Source organism: Oncorhynchus mykiss, chromosome 19 (genome assembly GCF_057628025.1).
Source record: "Oncorhynchus mykiss isolate SJ-2025 chromosome 19, ASM5762802v1, whole genome shotgun sequence".
Classification (NCBI taxonomy): Eukaryota; Metazoa; Chordata; class Actinopteri; order Salmoniformes; family Salmonidae; genus Oncorhynchus; species Oncorhynchus mykiss.
This window is the reverse complement of record NC_143040.1, coordinates 35,471,236-35,497,933: the sequence shown is the minus strand read 5'-3', so window position 1 is coordinate 35,497,933 and position 26,698 is coordinate 35,471,236. Positions and strand designations below refer to the sequence as shown.

The window sequence follows — 26,698 nt, the reverse complement described above, 5'->3', positions numbered from 1 at the left end:
AGGACCATTCTGGAAGAAAACCTGATGGAGTCTGCAAAAGACCTGAGACTGGGACGGAGATTTGTCTTCCAACAAGACAATAATGCAAAACATAAAGGAAAATCTACAATGGAATGGTTCAAAAATAAACATATCCAGGTGTTAGAATGGCCAAGTCAAAGTCCAGACCTGAATCCAATCGAGAATCTGTGGAAAGAACTGAAAACTGCTGTTCACAAATGCTCTCCATCCAACCTCACTGAGCTCAAGCTGTTTTGCAAGGAGGAATGGGAAAAAATTTCAGTCTCTCGATGTGCAAAACTGATAGAGACATACCCCAAGTGACTTACAGCTGTAATCGCAGCAAAAGGTGGCGCTACAAAGTATTAACTTAAGGGGGCTGAATAATTTTGCACGCCCAATTTTTCAGTTTTTGATTTGTTAAAAAAGTTTGAAATATCCAATAAATGTCGTTCCACTTCATGATTGTGTCCCACTTGTTGTTGATTCTTCACAAAAAAATACAGTTTTATATCTTTATGTTTGAAGCCTGAAATGTGGCAAAAGGTTGCAAAGTTCAAGGGGGCCGAATACTTTCGCAAGGCACTGTATCCTGATGCCTCGTCAGTCACCTTACCCCAACACATATCTACATCTACCACTCCAGTATCCCTGCACATTGCAAATATGGTATTGGCACTGACCTTGGAAGTGACCCTCTATATACAGTAGCTTACTTTCTCGTGTTCTTCTTTCTATTTCTTGTGTGTTTTTGTTCTACTTTACTTGTTTTATAGTACTAGTACTGCATCAAAGAGCTTGCAAGAAAGGCATTTCACTGTACTTGCGCATGTAACAACTTGAAACACACACACTAAGAGCCGACACACTCCAAAACACATACCCACACACCCCACGCCCTCTCTCTCTCTCCCAGAGCGAGCGGATGCAGTCCCGGAGGGCCGTGCTGTGCTGTTCCTGTTGCTGATTCTGTCTGTGGAAGTCAGCAGTAAAAGCTGAGCCATTAACAACTGGGCCTGGGAGAAGCGCTGGGACAAGATATGATGTGCTAACTCGGCCGAGCAATGTTTTGACTGGCACTGAGACGGGTGTGTGTGTTGGGAGTTGTTGTGTGTTTTGACTGCCGTTGAGACGGGTGCGTGTGTGTGTTCATTCGTTATGACTGATGTGTGTGTGTCGGTGTATGCATGAACTGCTCTATTCTCTCTCCGGCAATGCTGTCTAAGCAACCGTCGCCAGGGCCAACGCCTGAGCCAAGCCACAGCAGGAAGTTGAGACTGACTGGTGAACGAGGGATGGAGCGAGGGAGGAGAGGGGAGAGCCAGGGACACCAGGGAATGTTTCTGTAGTGGGAGAGCAGGTCAGAGGACCCCTGCACTATGCTGAGTCAAGGAGTTAGAGAGCTTTGTTTTGCCCAATTTAAAGTGTATTCCTAGTCTGGTCTGGTCCCATCTGTATGTGGTTTAGTCAACTCCTTTGACACACATCCTGTGTCTGAGGGTCGTCTGAGTGTGTGTTGTTACTTGTGACAGTCATGTTACTGTAAATGCACTATAACAAGAGTTTGACCTATTCCACTGGGGATGATTTTAGGGGTCGGACTTTGGCCTTTTTAACCAGGACTCTTTTGATCAGCCTTTATATGAAGCACAACCCAACCTGAATGGAGCTAGAGTAACATGACTATGGAGAAGACTGTTGGTCATATTGCTGCATTAGCTACATACACTACATGCATGTTGATGACATAAACATCCCTGGCAGAGTTAATTTACCAGGACCATGAGGAAACACAGAGAGTCTGTCAGTTGGTTAATCATGAGGGATTGTGCGAGTACATGTACAGTGGAACTCCAGTCAGAGAACGTTAGAACGTAGAGCACTATCTACCTTCAATTCTCTGATGTCCCCATACATTCTGGCATTTATAATATTTCTCCCAGTTCTACTGTAAATTGTGGATATGGCAGTAGTACATGGTTTAAGCTTACAGGATCAGCTAAGTAAAGAGTTAGGCCACAGTACAGTAGGTTTAGGAAAGAGTTATTCCTACAATACAGTAGGATGAATAAAGAGTTAGGCCTACAATACAGTAGGTTGAATAAAGAGTTAGGCCTACAATACAGTAGTTGAGTAAAAAGTTAGGCTGTAATGGAAAACTGTCATTTATACAGTAATTTGGGGTATTATCAACAGTAAAATACTGTAAAATGTTTTACTGCAACATACTGTAATTTATAGTGCATTGTGGAAACATTTTGTGGGCAGGGAAAGAACTGCTGTATTTCAAATGGTACTGTATCCCACAGAATAAAGTACTGTACTATATTTTTGGTATACTGAGTAAAGAGTTAGGCCTACAGTACAGTAGGCTAATTCTCTAGTAATTGCAGATGCTGTTGTTGGTTAGACTACAGTAGTCCATTTAGTTACTGTCACATGTATAGGTCATAACTTTTCTGCAAAAAGATTTAGCAGCTGAGTGATTGTACGTTATGCAGTTATCCACTGTGGGAGCTAGCTAGGTATGGTAACATCCTCCATGCTTGCACACTGCTGTGCATATCTATGCTTTGTGCCGTGTGTGCGTCCGTGCGTGCCTGTGTGTAGTATCCGGTGGATTAATAATATCCATGGATTGCTGTATCTGAGGTCTGGGACAGTAAAATGCATCTGCATACCGTCTGTCTGTCTGTTGACTTTGGCCACCCAGTCCTGCTTACATAACATCACTTTCATGCTCCGAATGGTCTGTTCTGATTGGTCAACAAGGACAGACCGTCTGTTCCAACCAGAGACAGAGTCTGGGGTGTCTCTCTACTCTCTCATCATCGGATTAAATTGATAACTCACCCCGAAACAAAAGCCTGTCACCACTTTTCATTCCTCAAAAATGGTCTAAAGTCGAGTGCATATCCCACACTGTCTGTGTAGATACTGTAAGGAAAATGACAAGTCTGCAGGCTTCATACAAATATCGTTGTGAAATGATACTGAAGCAACCATGAAACACTCATCTATATGAAGCATCAGTTCTGTGTTTGTATGTTTTCTGTTGAACACAACCACTGTACAGTTGGACCACCACAGGTTATATCAATAGAATAAGTCATGAGGCAGATGGGTGTTTTTGAATAAGACGGTAAACAGAAAAATAATTGAGAATACTGTATGTTTTCAAGTCATTAGATATATATATTTAAAAACAAACCAGTTAGATTGTGTATAGACTTGTTCTACAGACATTTTACAGAATTAACTTTATCTCTGGCAGACAGCCAGTATAGAAATGTCCCAAACAAACAGAGAAAACAAAAAGATTAACAATCATAAAAGCCTGAACATATCTGATGTTGTATTTGCAGAATAGAGTCCAGGCATGGAATTAATAACAGTCAGTTTTTTTTTAGCACAGCTAAAAATATCAAACATGCTAACAGTCATCAATAACCCATATTAAAGTCAAAGCTAAAGATACTGGGCATCCCAAGTTGCGCAGCGGTCTAAGCCACTGCATCGCAGTACTAGAGGCATCACTACAGACCCGTGTTCATTCCGGGCTGTACACAATTGGCCCAGCGTCGTTCGGGTTATGGAAGGGTTCGGCTGGTGTGGCTTTACTTGGCTCATCGCGCTCTAGCGCCTCGTTATGGCGGGCCGGGTGCCCGTCATGTTTCGAAGGACGCATGACTCCACCTTCGCCTCTCCCGAACCCGTTGCAGCGATTAGACAACATCTAAAGATATTGTAATAATAGCCAGACCTGGGCCATTTACACACATTTAATATATTACAAATACTTGAGGTGTGTTTGATGTAGCTTGTCCAGCACAATGGAACTAATGGTATAGTCCCAAGTGCAAACTCTGCATGCTAGTCAAGCTAAATCAAGCGCACCTGAAGTATTTGAAACAAAACAAATGCATATTGGACCCAGATCTGACAGTAGAACAGACAGAGAAAAGTCAAGGACACTACTGTGGCACTGCTGTGGACACAATCAAGTAACACATCGCCATGACCTGAATGACACACACGTTGTGTGGTGCTGCTCCCCAGGCTTTTTAGACCATGTTAGTACAGTACTTTACTGTCCTCTATCCTCTTATCCACTCCTCTATATCTCTCCACCTACTAGTGATGGTCAGTCAGAAATAATAGTACCCTGAAATGTCAGGGATTTCACATATGGGCTCTATTTCAATATCCACTTTAGCATCTAGCCTACTACTTAGAATGAAGCAGTGTATTGAGCTTGCCTTCTAGGTGGGACGCTAATGTGGATAACGGAATTTAGCCATGGTTTGACACTGCTGTTAATGAATACAACACAGCCCTGTGGACTGTGTGCTAGACGTGCAGCAACATCGCTAGAAAGAGAAGCGTTGCAGTTTATCTCCGCATTACGACGATACAAAAGCCTTTCGTGGTGAAATAGTTAGCCGTGAACACAATAAATGTTGTAACTTTAAACACAGGCAGTTAAATAAAAGTGCATTTTGAATGGCAGGTGTACACGGGGTGTGAGAGAGAGAACCCTCAGGTGTGTGCGTGTGAGTCCGTGTGAGTGCGTGTGTAGAATGCAGAGTGTTGATGGTTCTATAGCCTGTTAAAGTGCTGTGTCTCACCAGCTCATTCATTGTTTTTGTAAGACTTCAAGTAACATTCAAAGTAATTTGGCCTGTGCATCCGTCTGCAATGTGCAGAAAATTCACAACACATCCAAACCATATGCACAAGCGACAGTTGACTAGATCTCAGGGCGGGTGACGTCACTGCACGATGGCTAGCTCTCAGTATCTAGAGTACATTGGCTGGCTCAACCCCCTCCTCCTCAAATACCCCTCTATGGTTTCAGTCAAAAATACTGTACGTCACACTGAACATAGAAAGGGCTGCTATAAGATAGGATATCGTATTGCTATGAAAAATAGATATGCATGTGATAAAAAATAAATCATGAATGGATATGCTGACAGTCGTGGCTGAGAGCTGATGCTTTTCCATCAGAATTGAACAGACTGATAAGCCATGTGGATCTACTTCATCCATCTCCTTTAAGGAGAACATGATTTACAGATCTGATTTGGCAATTCTGATCTATTTCCAGTAATTGGTCTTTTAACCAACCAATCTGCCTATTGCCTTTTGACCAACCTGATCAGCTCTTTTGCCAATAATTGGGCAAAATCTGCCTGATAGTCAACCGCCACACCCTCATCTCCTTCGGATTTGGCATAGCTCTCAATATGGGAACATGATGTTGATCAGAACTGTCGATTTCGGAAACGTGTTGAACTAAAAGCAAGATGACGAGGGCTGTTTTCCCTGGTAGCAGAGACACTGACTAAGAAGACATTTCTGCCAGCCAATTGCAGTTAGCCTCACCCTCTCTACATGGCTGTCACTATCTGGCCATCCTAGAGAGGACAGAAGTACTGTATAGCGCCATAAATCTGTGGCTAACTAACCCGTCACCCATACCCTAACCGTTACCCTAAAACCAGCTTACTCTAAATTAAGACCAAATAGTTTAGAAGAAATGTATTCAACATTTGTGACGATATGTCCTCCCCACCCTCCATATGTAGTAGGACTCCATTTTGACATCGCAAAAAACTGGCACCAATGTCAACTATAACACTTTTTTTTGTATTGCACCTTTTCTTTTATACATTATACTAAAATGTGCAAATGAGGCAATACCATTAAATATGCACATATTTTCCTATGCCGCAAATCCATTTTTCGGGACACTGGATTAAGTCAGCCTAAATATTTTGGTTTCATTTGGTTAAGCCACTTCAGGACAGACTTACTCTGAGCAGATTGTGGATAAATACGTTTTTTTTTATACATCTTTCTATGTGTAAAATGCTAAAGTACGTAACATTGTACAGCAATTTTGTTGGTGGGTGGGTCTGCAGATATTTGGATGTGCCCTCCCAGGCCCACCCATGCCCCTGTATAGATATCTGAGAATATGTCCATGGATAAACCATACACAATTTGGTGAACGTAGATGCTTCTGAAGATGAGGAAAATGAGTTGGGGTGTGGAAAGAGTCTGACTTTCTGAAAATGGCCGTTAAAGAAAAATACACTGAATTTAGACTACCAAACGCAAAACACCTATTAGGACCCAATCACCATCTCTTCAAAGTAAGTTACTACATATGGTAAAGTTTGTTACATTCTTTATGAAATGGGCTTTTAAATGATGTGTAATTCAATGTAGTGAGCTTTGAAATGATGGATGTATGTCCATTTTAAAGTGGTTAAAATCCATGACATTTTTGACTGTAGTATGATAAACTAAAGAAAATATCAATTTTCATAAAGATTTTGACATTTGTATGTTTACTTTTTGAAAATACTAATATTAATTGACCAAAATACCAACTAATCTAAAAATGTATAGGTAGCTGCAAAACTGCCATTTCAGTCTGTGGTGTCTGGCCTTAAAATGTCTGCCCTGAAACAGTCATAGTGGAGCCTCCATTTGCTGCTCCACACTCCCAGCATCCCTAGAGCAGCCCAGAGGACTACAGTCACGTACTCTAAATGACAAAATGTCTCGCTGTTTAAAACGACAAGAGAGAGAGTGATAAAAGAGAAAGAGAAAACACTGTTAATTCACATGCATGTACAGTCTGTTGGTAGAAAAGGACTAAGACACTGCTGTGATTCCTTCAGTAGAAAGAAAGCTAAGAGGTCCGGTTCTGATTAACAGTCAGGGGAAAGGTTCACTCTTAGAACCCCATAGAACCCATTCACACATATGCACACCCACACATTCTCTGATTAAAGGCATATAGACATCCTCATTAATATTCCTCATACATTGGCAACATAATAAATAGGATACATATGTCTGAAATGACACCCTATTCTTTTGACCAGAACCCAGTGAGGTTGTGGCCAAAGGTAGTGCACTAGGATTAGGATGTCAATTCAGATTTGCCCTGACCTTACATGTACTCCCCGAATGTAACTCTTCCATTCAGATCCATAAAGATATGTTCCTAGTTCATAATTCATGTTGTGATTCTGTTGTAGTTAATAATCAAACCGCATCATAATCATAGTCATATAGTCATATGGTCTGTCATCGGGGCAGCTGTTGATTAATGATGTCATACACCCTGTGCTGAAAGATGGCTGCCATTTCTTGTTGTAACCAGGTGGGTGTGGCTTGTGCTGAAGCTGGGTCAGGGGTCAGAGGTGAACGTTTGTGAACTCTACTTGAGGTATTCTATAATAGCCACGTCACCTCTCCTAGGCTCTCCCCCTAGTCCATTCTGAAAAATACTTCCATTTTTGGTCATATACGGGAACATCGGCTCCCTCTCCCGTTCATCTGTGAAGTTGACGGGCAGTATCCTCTTGGGTGGGGTAAGCTCGGGGGTGGAGTTTAAGCCCAGATCGGTCGACAGTTTGCGTTTGATTGATGCAGCCCGCTGGAACTTGTCATAGACCTCGACACTGAGGCGACGTCTGGTCTCCTTGAACTCTGCCGAGACATTAGCCGTCCACTCTGCTGCATGAGCCCTGATCTCCCCTACCTAGAGACAGAAAGAAAGAGGATGGAGAGAGGAGAGGAGGGAGACAGGTGAGGAAGACGGGGGAGAAGAGAGGGAGAGAGACGAGGGGGAGGGAGAGATTCTGTGAAAGACTGCTTGTTCTCGACGTATCCTGGAAGTCACCTCAATTACATGTGTGTTCAATTACAGCAGCCTGGCCACACACACCATGGCATTATCAACATGTGTGATATCTTTAGTGGTTTAGAGGTTGTCAAACAGAGAGTTATTGGGATGATAAAGTATTGATATAACGATGCTCTGGGCGAACAAGACTTGAAAAAGAGAGCTGTGTAAGTGCAGAAGGTTCGAGCTGACAAATGCAAGTTATTCTATTCTATTCTACACACACATACACATACATAGACACACACTCTCTCTCTCTCTCTTTATCTCTCTGTCACTCTCACTCTCTGTATACTGTGTTACTGTACACTGTTGGGTTGGAGAGTGTCACTGGAAAGTCTCACAGTAATGTTCATCAGAGGATATAGGTAGTTGATTTGATTAGGAACGCTGTATTGAATTGGAAAACATTCTTATCAAAGGAAAGAGGTAAGCCAGGGGAGAGAAGTCTGCAGAAGGTCGGAGCTCTGACAAGTCAGAGCTCTGACAAAATGTGTGGGTTTGGGTGGTAGCTACCAAACTCTGGAACAAACACATTAAATAGAGTTCCATTGTGATAGACCGAGGAATATCATCTGTTCCATTACTGTTGTGTGTCATTACTGGTACCATGCATGCACACACACACACACACATGCACGAATAGGGCTGTTGGGATGACGGTATTACCGTCACACCGGCGGTCACAAGTCATGAACGCAGTCAAATTCCACGTGACCATTTAGTCACGGTAATTAGGCTTCTCCAAGCTCTGATGCTGCTGCTGGTCATTAGTAGCCTACCAAACGCGCTAACTGCCTGGTACTCAGCACTCTATTGTCCCTCTAATCACTCTGACATCAATGCAAATGTGATCGAAAATCAAATCCATCACTTCATGAGAGCCCATGAGCTAATGTTGTGCAACATTTCTATAGGCTATGCAATTGCACAAAAAAACAGAATGATGGCCTCTACTAAAAAGAGGATCCCATCAGCTTTCTATAGACTAGGCCTACTATATATTTTTCTCAACTTTCCTAATATTAAGCACATTGCTTATATTTTACATAAGAAAATAAACCACAGGAAAAGCTTCCTCCATTAGCTATTTAAGTGCATAGATGACATGTATTTTTTTAGTGCATGATAATGGTCCATTTTAAATCAAAACAAATTTCAGACATATATTATTTAGTATATGTAAAGACAAGATTAAATCAAGAATAGTCTGATCGGTAACAATATTAGCCTATCATAAGAAACAATAACTTTTTTTGCAACTTTTTCAAATCATAGTCCCACACCTCATGTAGGCTAGCCCATAGGCTTATATGTTTTGATAGGGTTTGTATCACAACTAAAGTGGCCAAAGAACTTCTTAAAATTAAGCACATTAATCCGCTTTACAAGGGGTGTAGACCCTAACTGGCATACATAAGCAGCATGTGAGTTTCAAGTTTGGGGAAGATAATTATCACCATAAAAATTAACCTTTATAATAGAAGCATTACATGCACAATCGCATTTGCTGTCACTTTTAAAAATGGTGTTTTCCTGCTAATGGAACATTTGGGCTTATAGCCTACTACCATGAGTGCATTGCTGTGGAAGAAATAGCCTCACAGTTTATCAACATTTTATGCTAAACGTTCTGATCTGTTGTGTCGGCCACATTGCTTAAAAACAGTTTTTGATGCTAGTGGTTGTATTAATTAGGGATCTATCGCATCCCACAACTGTCCCAGACTATGTTTGGAATATTTATTTCTCGCACAAAATAAAATAGGTTGACTTTGCACTATGCGGGATATTAGATTGACATAGGCTAATGATTTTGCTGTTCATGTGGATAGTTCTTTCAATATCTTCAATATGCACCACGGAATTGGATAAGGGAGCACCCAGTTTCATCCCCTATGTGTCTGTCTTCACTTGTAGCCTGTGAGAAAGACCCGATCACGTGATGGAGCATAATGTGTACTATGGCGCCGAAGAGGATGGCTTACGTTTTACATGCTACTAACCAATTGTGCTATTTTGTTAGTTTTTTGCGTTGTTTGTAACTTCGTTTGTAAATTATTTTGTACTGCTACTGCTGCTACTGTCTCTTATGACCAAAAATAACTTCCGGACATCAGAACAGCGAGTACTCACCTCGAACTGGAAGATGATTTTCCTTTAATGAGTCCGACGAGAGGGATATACTGCTTTCCTGGGAACAGGCCCAAATCCCTGTCATTTGCGTGAAGAAAAGACAGAGGAAAAGGGAGCGCAGGTCGGGCTGCATTCTGAGAATCCGTAGGCGAATGAGTAAACTCCCACTGCCGTCAATTCTACTGGCTAACATGCAATCATTGGAAAATAAAATTGATGACCTATGATTACGATTATCCTACCAACGGGACATTAAAAACTGTAGTATCTTATGTTTCACCGAGTCGTAGCTGAACGACGACACAGATAATATAGAGCTGGCGGGATTTTCCATACTCCGGCAGAACAGAGAAGAATCTACGTCTGGTAAGACAAGGGGTGGGGGTGTATGTCTGTTGGTCAAAACAGCTGGTGAGCGATGTCTAATATTAAAGAAGTCTCAAGGTATTAATCGCCTGAGGTTGAGTACTTTATGATAAACTGTACACCACAATATCTACCAAGAGAGTTCTCATCTATATTATTCGTAGCCTTCTATTTATCACCACAGACCGATGCTGGCACTAAGACAGCACTCAACCAACTCTATGAGGCCATAAGCAAACAAGAAAAAGCTCTTCCAGAATCGGCGCTCCTAGTGGCCAGGGACTTTAATGCAGGCAAAATTAAATCAGTTTTACCAAATTTTTACCAGCATGTCATATCTGCAACCGGAGGAAGAAAAATTCTAGACCACCTTTACTCCACACACAGAGATGCATACAAAGCTCTCCCCCACCCTCCATTTGACAAATATGACCATAATTCTATCTTCCTGATTCCTGCTTACAAGCAAAATCGAAAGCAGGAAGTACCAGTGACTCACTCGAAACGAAAGTGGTCAGATGACGCGGATGCTACGTTACAGGACTGTTTTGCTAGCACAGACTGGAATATGTTTCTTCAATAAGTGCATTGACGAAGTCGTCCCCTCAGTGACCGTACATACATATCCGACCAGAAGCCATTGATTACATGCAACATCCGCATCGAGCTAAAGGCTAGAGCTGCCGCTTTCAAGGAGCGGGACACTAATCCGGACGCTTATAAGAAATCCCGCTACACCCTCAGACGAACCATCAAACAAGCAAAGCCTCAATAAAATATTAGATTGAATCCTACTACACCGGCTCTGATGCTCGACAAATGTGGCAGGGATTGAAAACTATTACAGACTACAAAGGGAAACCCAGACACGAGCTGCCCAGTGACGCGAGTCTACCAGACGAGCTAAATGCCTTTTGTGCTCGCTTCGAGGCAAGCAACACAGAAGCATGCACGAGAGCTGATCTGGATGACCATGTCATAAAGCTCTCGGTAGCCGATGTGAGCAAGACCTTTAAACAAGTCAACATTCATAAAGCCGCTGGGCCAGACGGATTACCAGGACGTGTACTCAAAGCATGCGTGGATCAACTGGCAAGTGTCTTCACTGACATTTTCAACCTCTCCCTGACCGAGTCTGTCAAACATACGTGTTTCAAGCTGGCCCCATAGTCCCTGTGCCCAAGGAAGCGAAGGTAACCTGCCTAAATGATTAAACTCTTCTTGAACTGCACTGTTGGTTAAGGGCTTGTAAGTAAGCATTTCATGGGAAGGCCTACCCTTGCTGTATTCGGCGCATGTGACAAATAAAGTTTGATTTGATTTGTGAGTGAGAGATGATTCAGAGCGCGCAGCACTCAGGGGGAAGGGCACAACAGCCACTGGCCGCAAAAGGCATGGATTTTTTTAGGGTGCATTACGGCCACACAAAGGGGATGCCACCATGAAATTCTAGACATTATTAAGTATTTGTAAAATTGTGAATGAGTGACTGATGTAGTGTGTGCAGCCTGTGCAAAAAAACAAAGCAGAGCTCATGCCTTTCAAGCTACTTTTTTCAAATCATCATCAGAGTCGCATCATGCAGCCTTACAATGTATTAAATATCAAAACATATAGCACAACATTTGTAGAACAACTAAAGTTACATTAGTAACTCTAAATTAAGCATATAGGAATACCTATTTCTTTGTTAACCGCTCAACACAGAATAGCCACATGTGCGCACTCCCTCAAATCATTTGGATAAAATATCCTTTCTATTTTATTCAGCTTTGTTCAGTTGTATTCTTCATACTATAAATAACACCACGGAATTCTAAATTCTGTCTAGTTCATTTAGCAGTGTAGCCCACAGGCATTTGGCATAGCCAGATCAGGACCTATGCGATTATGTTCTTCTGAAATAGACGACATTTTCTTCATTTCATGCTTCTTTAGTCCTGTCTAAAATTAATAATGGATTTATTGTGAAGGTGAAGGCTATATTACATGGATTTATTAGACTTTTTAAAATATTGATGTTCCAAAGGTCTATATCAGTGACTTGTATTCTATGTGTGGAAGCCAGGAGATGCTAAATGTTTTTATGTTAATTAACTCTCAATTACCGTGAGACCAACAGTTATTTGCTTGACAATCACCGGCTGACAAAATTTTGTGACCGCCACAGCCCTATGCACGAACACACAGCCATGTACACACACACACACAAACACACACGTCTGACCATCATAGACGGAAGCGTGATGTCACTTGTGGAGTGATGACGCTGCGTAAAATAGCAGGATGTCAGCGTGATAACTCTGAGGGGGCAGTAAGGATTCTCTCTCTCCTCTTTCTTTCTCTCTCTCTTTCTGTATAATGTGTTACTGTACACTCTGTTGAGCTGGAGAGTGTCACTGGAGAGTCTCACAGTAATGTCTATCAGAGGATATACTGTAGGTAGTTGATTTCATTAGGGACAGGGATGAGGTAGCCATGACTGCGACTTCAAAATCAGAGTCAGCTCGTTCCCGAATAGGACAATTCCTCTTGGTTTAACGGTCAAGACGTTGGTTTCTCCCGTGGGGCCGAGACCCGGGTTCAGATCCTTTTCTGTGTTTGTGTGTGTGTGTTAGTTTTTCCCAGCCACTGTTCTTCTGCATCTGCATTGCTTGCTCTTTGGGGTTTTAGGCTGGGCAACTTTAAAGCACCTTCTGAAAGCTGCAGATCTAAAAAGGGCTTTTTAAAATATACTTGATTGATGTGTATGTGAGTGAGAGTGAGAGTGAGAGTGAGAGTGAGAGTGAGAGGTGAGAGAGAGAGAGAGAGAGAGAGAGAGAGAGAGAGAGAGAGAGAGAGAGAGAGAGAGAGAGAGAGAGAGAGAGAGAGAGAGAGAGAGAGAGAGAGAGAGAGAGAGAGAGAGAGAGAGAGAGAGAGAGAGAGAGAGAGAGAGAGAGAGAGAGAGAGAGAGAGAGAGATACCTCCTCTTTGGTCTTCTTAGAGATGACTCTGAGCCAGTCTCCTATCATGCTGAGAACAGCAGCGAAGTACGCCAGCCCCACCAGGATCCAGAACCACACCACAGGCTTGTAGTAGTCCAGATACTCAATCTCTGAACCACCTGGAGAGGACACACACACACACACACAACCCCTTAATTTCTCTCTTTATCTCTCCGTCTAACCAGGTCCTTGTTCTAGTTCTGACCCTGCAGTAAATTATATCTCTGTTCTGTCTCCGTCCCCACTTCCCTGAGTGAATGGGGAAAGTGTGACAGAGACAAGACACTTTTCTCACTGATAGCTGCGGTTAAATCATTCCTTCTATACTGTCTCTCCCTTCTCATTGTAGCTCACTTCATGTGTGCTGACTGCTGCAGCCTTTAACTGGTCTCTAAAAGAGATTAATATCTTCATGAAACAAATCTGTATAAATAAAGGTTTACTAAAAAAGTGTGTGTGTGCGCGTGCGTGCGTGCGTACATGTACTTAAGCATACACATTTCAAGTTAGGACTTGAATGACTATCTTCGTGATAATTTACCTGCGACAAAGTCCCCAAAACCAATGGTTGTCAAGGTGATAACAACAAAGTAAAGGGACTCCAGAGCACTCCAGCCCTCAATGTGTTTAAAGATGGCCGCCGGCAGCGCCACGAAGAGCAGACAGCCGAACAGGATGAAGAGAACGGTGGAGATGACACGGATCTTAGTCTGACTAACATCCCACTGCTACAGCGGGAGGCCGGGAGAAAGGGATAGAGAGATATTTATTAATCAACAGTATTTAACCCTAATTTCACCAGCTAAAATTGCAAGGATATTATAGTTTTGTGTTGATCTGAAATTCTGTTTAGTTTCAGTTAGTTTTCAGATCCACTAGTTTTTATTTCGTTTGAAGTTTCATAAAAACATTTCTATTTAGTTTGTTCTATTATTTGATTTCAGTTTTAGTTATAGTGTTAGGGACAGAAAGAACCCTATGCGGGGCAGGCTAGGAGACAACTATGTGTTGTACTGTATAAGTTTGGTGTTTTTTGTGAATGCCAATTCTTGCCATTGTGAGGCACTAATGCATAACGTGATGGGTCAGGTTTAAAGGTAGACTCAGCGAGATGATGTAGATGCATGAAGTAAACAGTAGTATTGGGTCAATTTCTGCGACAACCAGGAGCGTTGAAACTTCTCCACTGTTTTGGTCCCGTAGCTACCACCTTGTAGTAGTGTGAAGTAGTGTGAAGGGCACCCGTGCACATGCGCAAAACTATATGTGACTCTATGCTTGTGGCAACATCATCTCGCTGAGTCTACTTTTAAATTATAAAGTAAATCTCAATGTGACCTGCCAGATTCCGAAGCACGAAAATCCCATTAGAAAAAAAGCTTGAAAACTCAATTGAAAGCTCCATTAGATTTCCCCCCCCCCAAAAAAAATCATTATGATTTCATAGTTTCAGTTTTTCAAACGGGTTTGTTAATTACTTTGTTTCAGTTTACAAAATGTTTTTTTTAATGATTAGTTTTAGTTAAGTTTTTTTTTTACTATAATAACCTTAGTAAGTTGACTGAGACCACATTTCTTATATACAGCAACGACTTGAGGAAGAGTTGCCAGGTTAGTCAACTGAAATCTAGGGATAATTAGGAGGTGGCCATGATGAACGGTATGAGGGGCAGATTGGACCATAGGAATTGAATAGCTACTGTATTCTCAATGCACTAGACCTCTCTTCCAATTATTCCTGGCAATACACTAGGGTGTTATTAACTGTAATGAATGACATTCACAACCTTCATCTGGGATAGACTGACAGACAGGCCTCTACTCTTCTGGGATAAAGAAGTAATTAAGAATGGCCTCACACATGTAAGGATGCACACACACACACACACACACACACACACACACACACACACACACACACACACACACATCTCCTCTACATGGACTCACCACGAACATCTTCTCGACCCTGGCGGTGGCCTTCCCAAAGATGGTTCCCAATTGGTCTCCTACTCCAGCCAGTAGGAAGCCAAACAGAGGGATCCCCAGCAGGGCATAAATTATACAGAATATACGCCCTCCCTCCGTATGGGGGGAGATGTTCCCAAAACCTGGAGGGACAGAAGAAAAAGGCCTCTTAAAAAAGAACACTTTGCCATTTTAAAGCTAATTTCCTGCAATTATACAGATTTTGCGATGACGCTGAGAGAAAAGGCTGCAGTTTTAAAGTAACTGTCCAGTGAAAAAGTAACTTTAAAAAGTTAATATTCTGTTAACTCATACCCAAATAATATTGTTGACTGATCCTATACTTGTGGCCAAAGCATAAACTGGAGAAAAAACATCTCAAAAACCCAGCCTCAAACTTGTATCTCAAACAGACCGCTTCAGAAATGCTTGCTAATTCTTCATTGAGGATGATGTCATCCTGCTGAAGAGGATGAGCTGGCCAGTCAGCAGACTACTCGCATGAATATTTTTAATGTCCAGTAATCAGTGCCTTGCAAAAGTATTCATCCCCCTTGGCGTTTTTCCTATTTTGTTGCATTACAACCTGTAATTTAAATGGATTTTATTTAGATTTCATATAATGGACATACACAAAATAGTCCAATTTGGTGAAGTGAAATTTAAAAAAATTACTTAAAAAAAATCATTAAAATTAAAAACGGAAAAGTGGTGCGTGCATATGTATTCACCCCCTTTGCTATGTAGCCCCTAAATAAGATCTGGTGCAACCATTTACCTCCAGAAGTCACATAATTTGTTAAATAAAGTCTACCTGTGTACAATCTAAGTGTCAAATGATCTGACACATGATCTCAGTATATATACACCTGTTCTGAAAGGCACCATGAAGACCAAGGAGCTCTCCAAGCAGGTCAGGGGCAAAGTTGTGTAGAAGTACAGCTCATGGTTGGGTTCTTAAAAAATATCAGAAACTTTGAACATCCCATGGAGCACCATTAAATCCATTATTAAAAAATGGAAAGAATATGGCATCACAATAAACCTTCCAAGAGAGGGCCGCCCAACAAAATTCATGGACCAGGCAAGGAGGGCATTAATCAGACAGGCAACAAAGAGACCAAAGATAACCCTGAAGGAGCTGCAAATCTCCACAGTGGAGATTGGAGTATCTGTGCATAGGACCACTTTAAGCCATACACTCCACATAGCTGGGCTTTACAGAAGAGTGGCCAGAGAAAAGCCATTGCTTAAAATAAATAAGCAAGCACCTTTGGTGTTCGCCAAAAGGCATGTGGGAGACTCCCCAAATATATGGAAGAAGGTACTCTGGTCAAATGAGACTAAAATGTAGCTTTTGGCCATCAAGGAAAACGCTATGTCTGGCGCAAACCCAACACCTCTCATCACCTCAAGAACACCATCCCCACAGTGAAGCATGGTGGTGGCAGCATCATGCTGTGGGGATGTTTTTCAGGGACTTTGAAACTGGTCAGAATTGAAGGAATGATCGATGGTGCTAAATACACGGAAATTCTTGAGGGAAACCTGTTTCAGTCTTCCAGAGATTTGAGACTGGGACAGAGGTTCACCATCGAGCGGGACAATGACCCTAAGCATACTGCTAAAGCAACACTTGAATGGTTTAACATTGTAATGTTGACTGTACTGAGAGGTTAAATTAGATTTCGTACACATCATACTACACACACAAGACACACACACAAACGCAGCACACACACACACACACACACATACACCCTTACCGATAGTAGTGATGACGGTCCCCGCGAAGAAGAAGGAGGAGCTTAGGTCCCAGAGACTGCTGTGATTGGTCAGAGTCCCTGCTGGGTTCACCCCTGAACGGATCGCTGACACCACTTGCTGTGGATGAGACACACAACATAAGCCATGTCCGAATACCTGTACTTCTAAATAGTAGGTTGATTGGGTGTGAAAATGTAAAGTTTTTTAGAGTGGGAAATTTCAAAAATTGAGTATGCCCGGATGTCATACTCATTTCGGGTTTAATCTAATAGAATTCGCTGCATGCGAGAGGAAGGGAATTATTTTATCAGACCTAAGTGTGTTTGACAACTGTTGGTAATAAGCTGAGGGGCACACTGTACCAAAATGAATGAGTGGTGGGTAACAACGACATTGTGCATAAGATGATGCATTCTCAGTATGGGTGAGCCTAGTATGTTTAAGTGATAATGCCCGAGAGGCCCGTGTTTGGAGGATATATTGGCACGGTTTGCCAATATAACAACACCCGTGCCAATATATCCTCCAAATACCGGTATGGACGCCATTATCACTTTTACACAACGGGTTACCAACATATTCAAATAATGATTGACATATTTTCCTTCTAAATGTTATTTGATTAATTAATTCATACTATTTCATCCTTCCACAAGATATTGTCTCGAAACAAATCTATGGTTGCTACGGCTGGTCGTTCGTTCTATTGGCTCGGTTGTGAGACGCGACAGTCGTTTAGTATTTTTTTCTGTATCTATTTGGCCATCTATTCGTTCTTTACTATTCGGCCATCAAATTTGCCACCAATGCTCCTTATAGGACATCACTGCAGTCGATAATCCTCTGTAAACTGGTCATCTCTGTATACCTGTCGCAAGACCCACTGGTTGATGCTTATTTATAAAACCCTTTTAGACCTCACTCCCTCCTATCTGAGATATCTACTGCAGCCCTCATCCTCCACTTACAACATCTGTTCTGCCAGTCAAATCCTGTTAAAGGTCCCCAAAGCACACACATCCCTGAGTCGCTCCTCTTTTCAGTTCGCTCCAGCTAGCAACTGGAACAAGCTGCAACAAACTCTCAAACTGGACAGTTTTATCTGTCTCTTCTTTCAAAGATTCAATCATGGACACTCTTACTGACATTTGTGGCTGCTTTGTGTGATGTATTGTTGTCTCTACCTTCTTGACCTTTGTGCTGTTGAATGTGCCCAATAATGTTTGTACCATGTTATATTGCTACTGTGTTGTTGTTATGTTGTGTTGCTGCCTTGCTATGTTGTTGTCTCTTTGTGTAGATTTGTGTTGTCTCTCTTGTTGTGATGTGTGTTTTGTCCTATGTTTATATTGTATTTATTTATTTTAATCCCAGGCCCCGTCCCTGCAGGAGGCCTTTTACCTTTAGGCCATCATTGTAAATAAGAATTTGTTCTTAACTGACTTGCCTAGTTAAACTAAGTTTACATTTAAAAAATACAAATCTATGGCCATGAACCAGTTGTATGATCTAAATGTTCCATTGCCAAACTGGCTTGCAACGTTCTTATCCCTTGCTTGCTAGCTCGCCAACTACGGCGATTTTACAGTCACGTCAAACAGTGCAGACAGAATAACAACAGTAGTTGCATTTGTTTAAGCTGTTTTCTAGTGACAGTTATTTCGATACATCCATAACACTGAGCTAACGAGGCACGATGTCGCCTATCATAGAAAATAGGCTCACTCGTTAGGACACTGATGTTCAGAGAAGCTAGCCAACAACACAGCTAACACAATAACTTTAAAATGAATCTGGATAGATCGCAAACTAGCTGCACTCTGTTTAATTTGACCCTTTTTCACTTGACATCTCTTTGTATATATCCATAAATTCATGATTTCGACTGGCTGAGAAATGCTGCCTGCCCGCCTGCCTGCCTGCCTTCATATCTCTCTCTCTCTCTCTCTCTCTCTCTCTCTCTCTCTCTCTCTCTCTCTCTCTCTCTGTCACGGAGTCACAACACGTGTCACGACTTCGTCCTTTCCTTGTTCCGGCGGTGTTCGGCGGTCGACGTCACAGACCTTCGAGCCATCACTGATCCATTTTTCATTTTCCATTGGTTTTGTATTGTCTTCCTTCACACCTGGTTCCAATCCCATCAATTACATGTTGTGTATTTAACCCTCTGTTTCCCCTCATGTCCTTGTCGTTGCTCATTTGATTATATGTTTGTGTATTTTGTGTCGGTGCGCGACAGGTTTTGTACACACTTTTTTATATTTTGTCATTTTGGTTTTGGAGTTTTGTGAAGCACTGATTAAAAAACTAAATAAAAACTAAATAAAAAAAACCGTTTCAAAGTCCCTGAAAAACATCCCCACAGCATGATGCTGCCACCACCATGCTTCACTGTGGGGATGGTGTTCTTGAGGTGATGGAAGGTGTTGGGTTTGCGCCAGACATAGCGTTTTCCTTGATGGCCAAAAGCAAAATTTTAGTCTCATTTGACCAGAGTACCTTTTTCCATATATTTGGGGAGTCTCCCACATGCCTTTTGGCGAACACCAAAGGTGCTTGCTTATTTATTTTAAGCAATGGCTTTTCTCTGGCCACTCTTCTGTAAAGCCCAGCTCTGTGGAGTGTATGGCTTAAAGTGGTCCTATGGACAGATACTCCAATCTCCACTGTGGAGATTTGCAGCTCCTTCAGGGTTATCTTTGGTCTCTTTGTTGCCTGTCTGATTAATGCCCTCCTTGCCTGGTCCATGAATTTTGTTGGGCGGCCCTCTCTTGGAAGGTTTATTGTGATGCCATATTCTTTCCATTTTTCAATAATGGATTTAATGGTGCTCCATGGGATGTTCAAAGTTTCTGATATTTTTTAAGAACCCAACCATGAGCTGTACTTCTACACAACTTTGCCCCTGACTTGCTTGGAGAGCTCCTTGGTCTTCATGGTGCCGTTTCCTTGGTGGTACCCCTTGCTTAGTGGTGTTGCAGGCTATGGGGCCTTTCAGAACAGGTGTATATATACGCCTGACTTCCCTGCCACCAACACGCACCCATTACAACACGTTACTATGGGACAGTTGGAGATCGAATTTTAATATTGAAACAATGTTGCAAATGTTGGCGAGACAGACAGCAAGGTTTAAAAAAGAAATACAAGATAATGTCTAGATGCGATTTATAGTGGAGATCAAGTTTATAACTTTCCTGCCTGGACTGATGAGACAGTAGATTGCGCAGTCAGATGGAACAGAGTAAACAGGCGATTTAACGTCACAGATTTAGCCAGTGGAAACTTGTGGAATAGACACCAGCTGGAATGCACTTATAACCAATCAGCATTCGAGGTTAGACCCACCCATTGTATAATGATATTTACTGCACACATTTGTATTAAACAGTAACATCTCAATAGTATGCAGTATGTTTAGTACACAGCATGTTGTTTTGTTAGTAGTAGGCATGACAGATTTCGGACATGGCCACACACACACACACACACACACACACACACACACACACACACACACACACACACACACACACACACACACACACACACACACACACACACACACACACACACACACACACACACACACACACACACACACACACACACACACACACACACACACACACACACACACACACACACACACACACACACACATTTGACTTCATTATTGTTTTCTGATTATTACTTCTTTAATTAATAGACCAATCTATACAGGTTTTTAATAGCAGAATAAGAAAGTAAAACCAACGCATTACTGTGTGTGTTCTGACGTTTCACTGGCTTTATAGACTGGTTGGTCGTTTAGCAATAAAACTGATGCATGCGCAACTATGGGGCAAAACAGACAGGGTTGGGTTAGATTGTTGACAACATGTAAACTATATTTTATCTCCAATGTTTATTTAAAACATAAATACATTTGCACAATGAGCACTTGCTGTCTCTCAAAGACATCGTTACAGTTTTTTGGGTAGCTAGCGATTTTTTTTTGCCATATTAGCATTTACATGAAATCACCGGTAGTTCATATCTCATGCTGAGATCATTATGAGGGATGTTTTCTGGCGCAACACCAGCATCGACAGCAGAGAAGCATTCTCAATGAGTCACTCTGGCTATAAACATGATCCTACACACACACACACACACATGCTCACACAAGTCTGCACAAAAGTGCAGAAGGTGTACAGAGAAAGCAGTGAAAGCGAGGGAGGAGAAAGCTCTGCTTTGAAGAGATAAGGGAGTCTGTCCATGTGCACATGCGCAAACACACATAGTACCTTGACCAATTCCTCCAGATGGCTGTGGTTGACACAGGTGTGTGTGGAGAGGAACTCTAGTTTCTGATTCAGGATGGCCAGGCGCTGAGCACTGGAGCGAGAGAGAAAGAGAAAGAGAGAGAGGAGAAAGACAGGATGAGAAAGAGATAAGGGAGGGATCTAGGAGAGACCACGGTTGGTTATCTCACAGGTTAGTTGTCACAGTGCTTATTACTCCCAATCTAGAGTGTCATCTTAATAATTTTAAGATGAAAAAGTATGAATTCTTTTAAAGAACTCAGCCACCTGGTCAATTAATGTTAGCATGGCAAAATATAGTGTTTTTCATAGGTGAAAGTAAAAATACGTGTTTTCTTGGTACTTACTTTTGAAATGTTTGAATTATGTGAGTATAAATGAAGAATTATGTTTGTTGGAATCAGGAAAGGGAGAGCTAGATTCCAAACCTATTTCTGAGTTGCTACAGTAGGTCAATCCATTTGGTAACTAGCATCTTAATTAGCATTGGGGGAGGAGGGGGTTGGGGATAGTTGTCACTATATTGGGCTCCCGAGTGGCGCAGCGGTCTAAGGCACTGCATCTCAGTGTTAGAGGTGTCACTACAGACCCTGGTTCGATTATAACAACCAGCCGTGGTTGAGAGTCCCATAGGGCGGCACACAACTTGCCCAGCGTCGTCCGGGTTAGGGTTTGGCCGGGGTAGGCCGTCATTGTAAATAAGCATTTTTCTTAACTGACTTGCCTAGTTAAATAAAGGTGAAATAAATAAATAAAAATCAACTCCATTATAACCATATTGTTTGGGGACATTGCCACTGCCAGTATACAATAAATCCCATGCTCTTTTCTGCTGTTGATATAAAGACCTCCCTTCCCAGTAAACACGAACACCTTAGGCTGACCTATCAAAATGTGTTGGGAGTATGTAGTGTGGAGAGTGTTTGCGCATTGGAAGGACTTCGCAGAGACTTCAGAATATAATGTTGATGCCTGGCCACATCTGTGAGACGTCTTGCCAATTAACGATGTCTAAACTGCATCTTCCCGATGCATCATGTATACATCTGTTGGGAAGAGGTATATTTGCAATCTGGGTTTGTTGCCTCACACACACATTTTTCAGTCACACACACCTGCACATGTACACAAATCTACTCAAAATGTCATATGTTGTTCTCATGGTATAAAATGCTGAATTTTGTTAGCAATATTGTTAGACCAAAGAAAGGCTTGGCTATTTTTATGACTCTGTTGGCTATATTGCTTAACTTTCTGTTACAAAAGGAGTAAGCTACAAACATTGTGACAACCAACTCTATACTGTGTGACAACCAACCCCGCGATGGGGCTAGTTGTCACAAGTGGACAGAATGTGTTTTAATGACTTATGTTGAAATAAGATGTGAGGATAAAAAGGGTTCCTATTTCAACCTAACACGTTGGTCTTTGTATTACTGTTGAAAAGAGTCTTCCAAGATATACTGGTGCTGAGAAATACACACGAGAGTAAAAAGTGTGACAACCAACCCCGGTCTCCCCTACCTCTCGTGGGGTTGTTCCAGGGCCCTGAACACGGCAGCTCCCACCACCAGGTAGAGAACCACCAGGAGGAAAATGGCCAACACCGTCTTCCACTTCATCACCGTGGCGATGGCCTGACACTCCTCTCTAGGGCTCAGCGTGATTGACTTGGCGGAGAAGGAAAGGCAGGGCTTGCTGTTGTGAGTGGCGGATTTTGGATCCAGTAGGTTAGGTGCTGCCACTGTTTGAGGTTGGGGGTGTGGTGGGAGGTCAGGGAGCAGAGATTATTAGTTGATTGGTTCATTGATAGTGTATTTTTTAAAGTCTGTTCTTTCATTTAAAAGTATGTTCTTTAATTTCCTGTTAAAAACTCAGATAGTTCATACTTTAAGTCTCATTGATATCACATCATCATACACATGCCTTAAGGGAGAGCACAAATTGGGCAGAGCCATGTGGCTGGTGAGTGATTTTTGTGTGTGCATTTTCCTTATGTTATGCTTTGGTGCTGTGTACAGTAGATCTGACACGTGATCTTCAGCCGAATGAAAACACATTTGTTGGTAATGTTAGAAATGTATCAATAAATAATGTTGTGTGAGACATGGTCGGCGAGCAGCAGGGCTCTTAAACTGCTGTGGCAACGTAAATCACACACACACATCTACTATTCTGCTGCTTTCACCCATTTACTGGGAGTTTGTGTGTGTGTGTGTGTGTGTGTGTGTGTGTGTGTGTGTGTGTGTGTGTGTGTGTGTGTGTGTGTGTGTGTGTGTGTGTGTGTGTGTGTGTGTGTGTATCCACATGGGATTAGGAAAAGGGCTGTTTTAAAACAAATCAGGTAGAGGAGAGTGTATGTGTGAGAGTAGTCATAAAGAAGCAGTAGCTGAACGTTGATTATTTTGAGAATAAGGATGCTGTAGGCTGCTGTAGTGGACAGTGTGTGTGTGTGTGTGTGTGTGTGTGTGTGTGTGTGTGTGTGTGTGTGTGTGTGTGTGTGTGTGTGTGTGTGTGTGTGTGTGTGTGTGTGTGTGTGTGTGTGTGTGTGTGTGTGTGTGTGTGTGTGCATGCGTGCGTGCGTGGTTTGGCCCAGTCCTCAGACGCCTTGGTTTGTGAAGGGTAAAAAAAAGTTGTGCAAGACTTGTAAAGAAGAATGGAGCAATAGTTTCTCTATTTCTCTCTCTCTACACTCTCTTCTTAACAAACCCTTCCTCCTGGGAGCTAACTTGTAACAAATAAAGAAGTACAGTCACATTTAACATGCTAAATCCATTAGCACAAATAAAAATGATATAGAAAAGGATACTTTTCTAATGAAAAAGGTTTCTATTGTGAAGTGATGAGTGCAAAAACTAGTAATAATTGGTAACGGTTATATTGGGCATAATTTTCAAAGACAATTTAGGTAGTATTATAAACGCAATCTGGGATACTTGGGATGTCCCTACCCTAAATCCTAACCTTAACCCTTACCGTTACCCAACCATTAACCATAACCATAGCCCTTGCCTTACCTAACCCTAACCTTACCTTGATAATTACATTTAAACTTCAATGGGTAGGGACGTCCCAAGGATCCGGGGATAGCACGGACCTATTATAAACTTTGAAACAACTGTTTTTTAGTAGGCTACAGAACTAGAGAAGGGCTGTTTCTCTGAACCTCAGGCAGTAGGCTCAAGCAAGCCTGTTTCTCTCCCCAGTCAGTGGCAGCCAGCCTGTCTCACAGACGGACCAGCAGCAGCAACCTATCCTCCTTACTTATGTTTAGAAAACAAATGTGAAGGCCAACATTGTGGGGGGGGGGGGGGGGGGGAGCACTCATCATGTTTATGCAACCTAATATTCACGTTAAGAATAGTTCCAGAACCATCTTTATATTTGATTTACATAATAAATTGGATGTTCCCCCCATGATGAAAGGAGGCCATGACTGAAAAAGTTTGGGATGGGCATGATTCAGCCTATTTATTTGCAGCCACTACGCTGAATCGCTTGGGCTATAGGTGATCATGCTTATTGCTAAATAACACACCAGCCTGATAATATGGACCAATATGTTGTTAGGCTAATTTCTGGAGGGAAAAATTATATTTGAATGGTCACCATCATTTTATTTTCATTCATTTTGGAGTAGAAAAGTCACCAGGGCTGCGTTCAGTACAAAACAAACGCAACACAACGTTCAGTTAAACAGAAACAGTGCTATTCTGAACAACCAGTTTAAAAACAGGGAGCGGTTGGATAGTGCGTTCAAAATACACCCCTGCCCTTCAAATACATCACTCATTGCAAGCCACGCCCGTCACACACACCAAACAGAGACAAGGCTATCTCAAAGTTTGTTCAAGAACGTTGAATAACTTTTTGTGGAAAAGTGTAATTCAGTACAAGCCATTACGCAACGTAGCAAGCGTTCAATCGAACTGAACGCACCCGAGAACAGAATTTCTCTCAGGCGTTCTACAAACAAATTGCCAAGCTCAATTACTTTCTGAACTGTTAGTTAGACCAACAGTTTAAAGTAATACACACATTATTGGTATTTCAGTTGTGGTTGGGATACATTGACCAAATGATCCGGAATATTTTGGATGTATTTTCCCTTCAAAATCTCACCGGGTGCATCCCCGGACCCTCCTAGAGGGAACCCATTGACCTAGGACATATCCAGGCGATCCAATCTCAACCACATACAGCCAATGCTTATTATTGTTTAAATTATATTCCAAATGTGCAGAATAAGCGAGTTAATACATGTTTGCACAGATTGAGGGCTGGGGATAAGATATGCCCGTAAACAGTGCGCTCCACCTGTCCTTAGGCATACGCACGGGATAACGCGGTGCTGCTTGAGTGAAATTCAGAAAGAAAGAAAGAACTACTAATCATTTTAGACTTTTTTTAGGTATTGTATACCAATTGTCTAAATGCACAAGGGAACTCACATCCCACCATAAAACTCCAATAACAGAACCCAACAAAACTCAAAAAGTGCAAAACCTTATTTGCAGAACTTTACAAACAAAACTTAATCACTAATATTATTATCTACGGAACAGTAAGTTTGTGCAGTGACTACTTTTCACTAAACTCTGGTCTAACTTTGTCTCACCACAGTGAACCAGCTGCCAGTTCTGTCGTCCGGAGGGGAATCTGCATCATCAGATTGAACAATAATAGGCTACAATCGTTCAGCACTTTCATTCAATAGCCTATACGGTCTACACCGGGCAGTTGCCGGGCCTCTCTCTATAAGAGATTGGATCATCACCCAGTCTTTATCCTCTCACACAAGCACGTACACGTAACTTACACGCGCGCACATACACACACACCAGTCTGGTAAACATTAAAAGACCTGAACGCGAGCCACTTACTTCTTCGCTAGCCGATGCCCTCTGCTCTCCGCTTCTCACCAGACGTTCTCTCCGTGATTAGTTGAACGTTATATCTCCTTTTACCGTTTTCTCCAATTCCCTTTCTTTGCCCCGTCGGTGCTCACGGGCAGATCCGTGCAGGCGGACGTTTCCACATGGCACCAGAGCCGAGCCCTCTCTCTCTCTCTCTCTCTCGGTTTTACCGGCCGTTTCACTTTCGCATTAAGAGACCTGGGACAGACTAAACAGAGAAGACCCACTGGGCATAAACTGGTTGAATCAACGTTGTTCCCACGTCATTTCCATGAAATTACTTTTAACCAACGTGAAATAGATGTTGAATTGACGTCTGTGCTCAGTGTGAAGGGACGAGAGGGGACAACAGGGGGAAAGGAGGAGAGGGGGACAGGTAGGAGAGGAGAGGAGAGGGGAGGAAAGGGATAGGCATGGGGCTCTCTGGGTTGATGGTGGGGTCAAATTGCTTCCAGCAAATTCAGGAAATGCTGTTGGACACCAACAGCATTGTGCTACTGCACTGTTAAAATGAAGTGCTTTGTAACACCAAAACGAATGGCATCT

The 26,698-nt window shown here is 42.1% G+C and overlaps 1 protein-coding gene across 2 annotated transcripts; it reads right to left on the bottom strand.

Moving 5' to 3' along the window:
• Positions 1–3,174: 3,174 nt before the first annotated feature.
• Positions 3,175–26,698, bottom strand: LOC110497563 (potassium channel subfamily K member 2). Of its 2 annotated transcripts, none has more exons than XM_036954521.2 (8): positions 26,120–26,698; positions 22,761–22,980; positions 21,219–21,309; positions 16,929–17,046; positions 15,145–15,305; positions 13,736–13,922; positions 13,174–13,313; positions 3,175–7,564 (listed from the first exon to the last, which is right to left on the bottom strand). In XM_036954521.2, coding segments are annotated over exons 1-8 (1,242 nt in total). In that variant the 5' UTR covers positions 26,121–26,698; the 3' UTR covers positions 3,175–7,240. The 2 variants fall into 2 exon arrangements, with proteins under 2 accessions (XP_036810416.1, XP_090066960.1); XM_090210834.1 differs by lacking the exon at positions 26,120–26,698 and adding an exon at positions 25,855–25,995.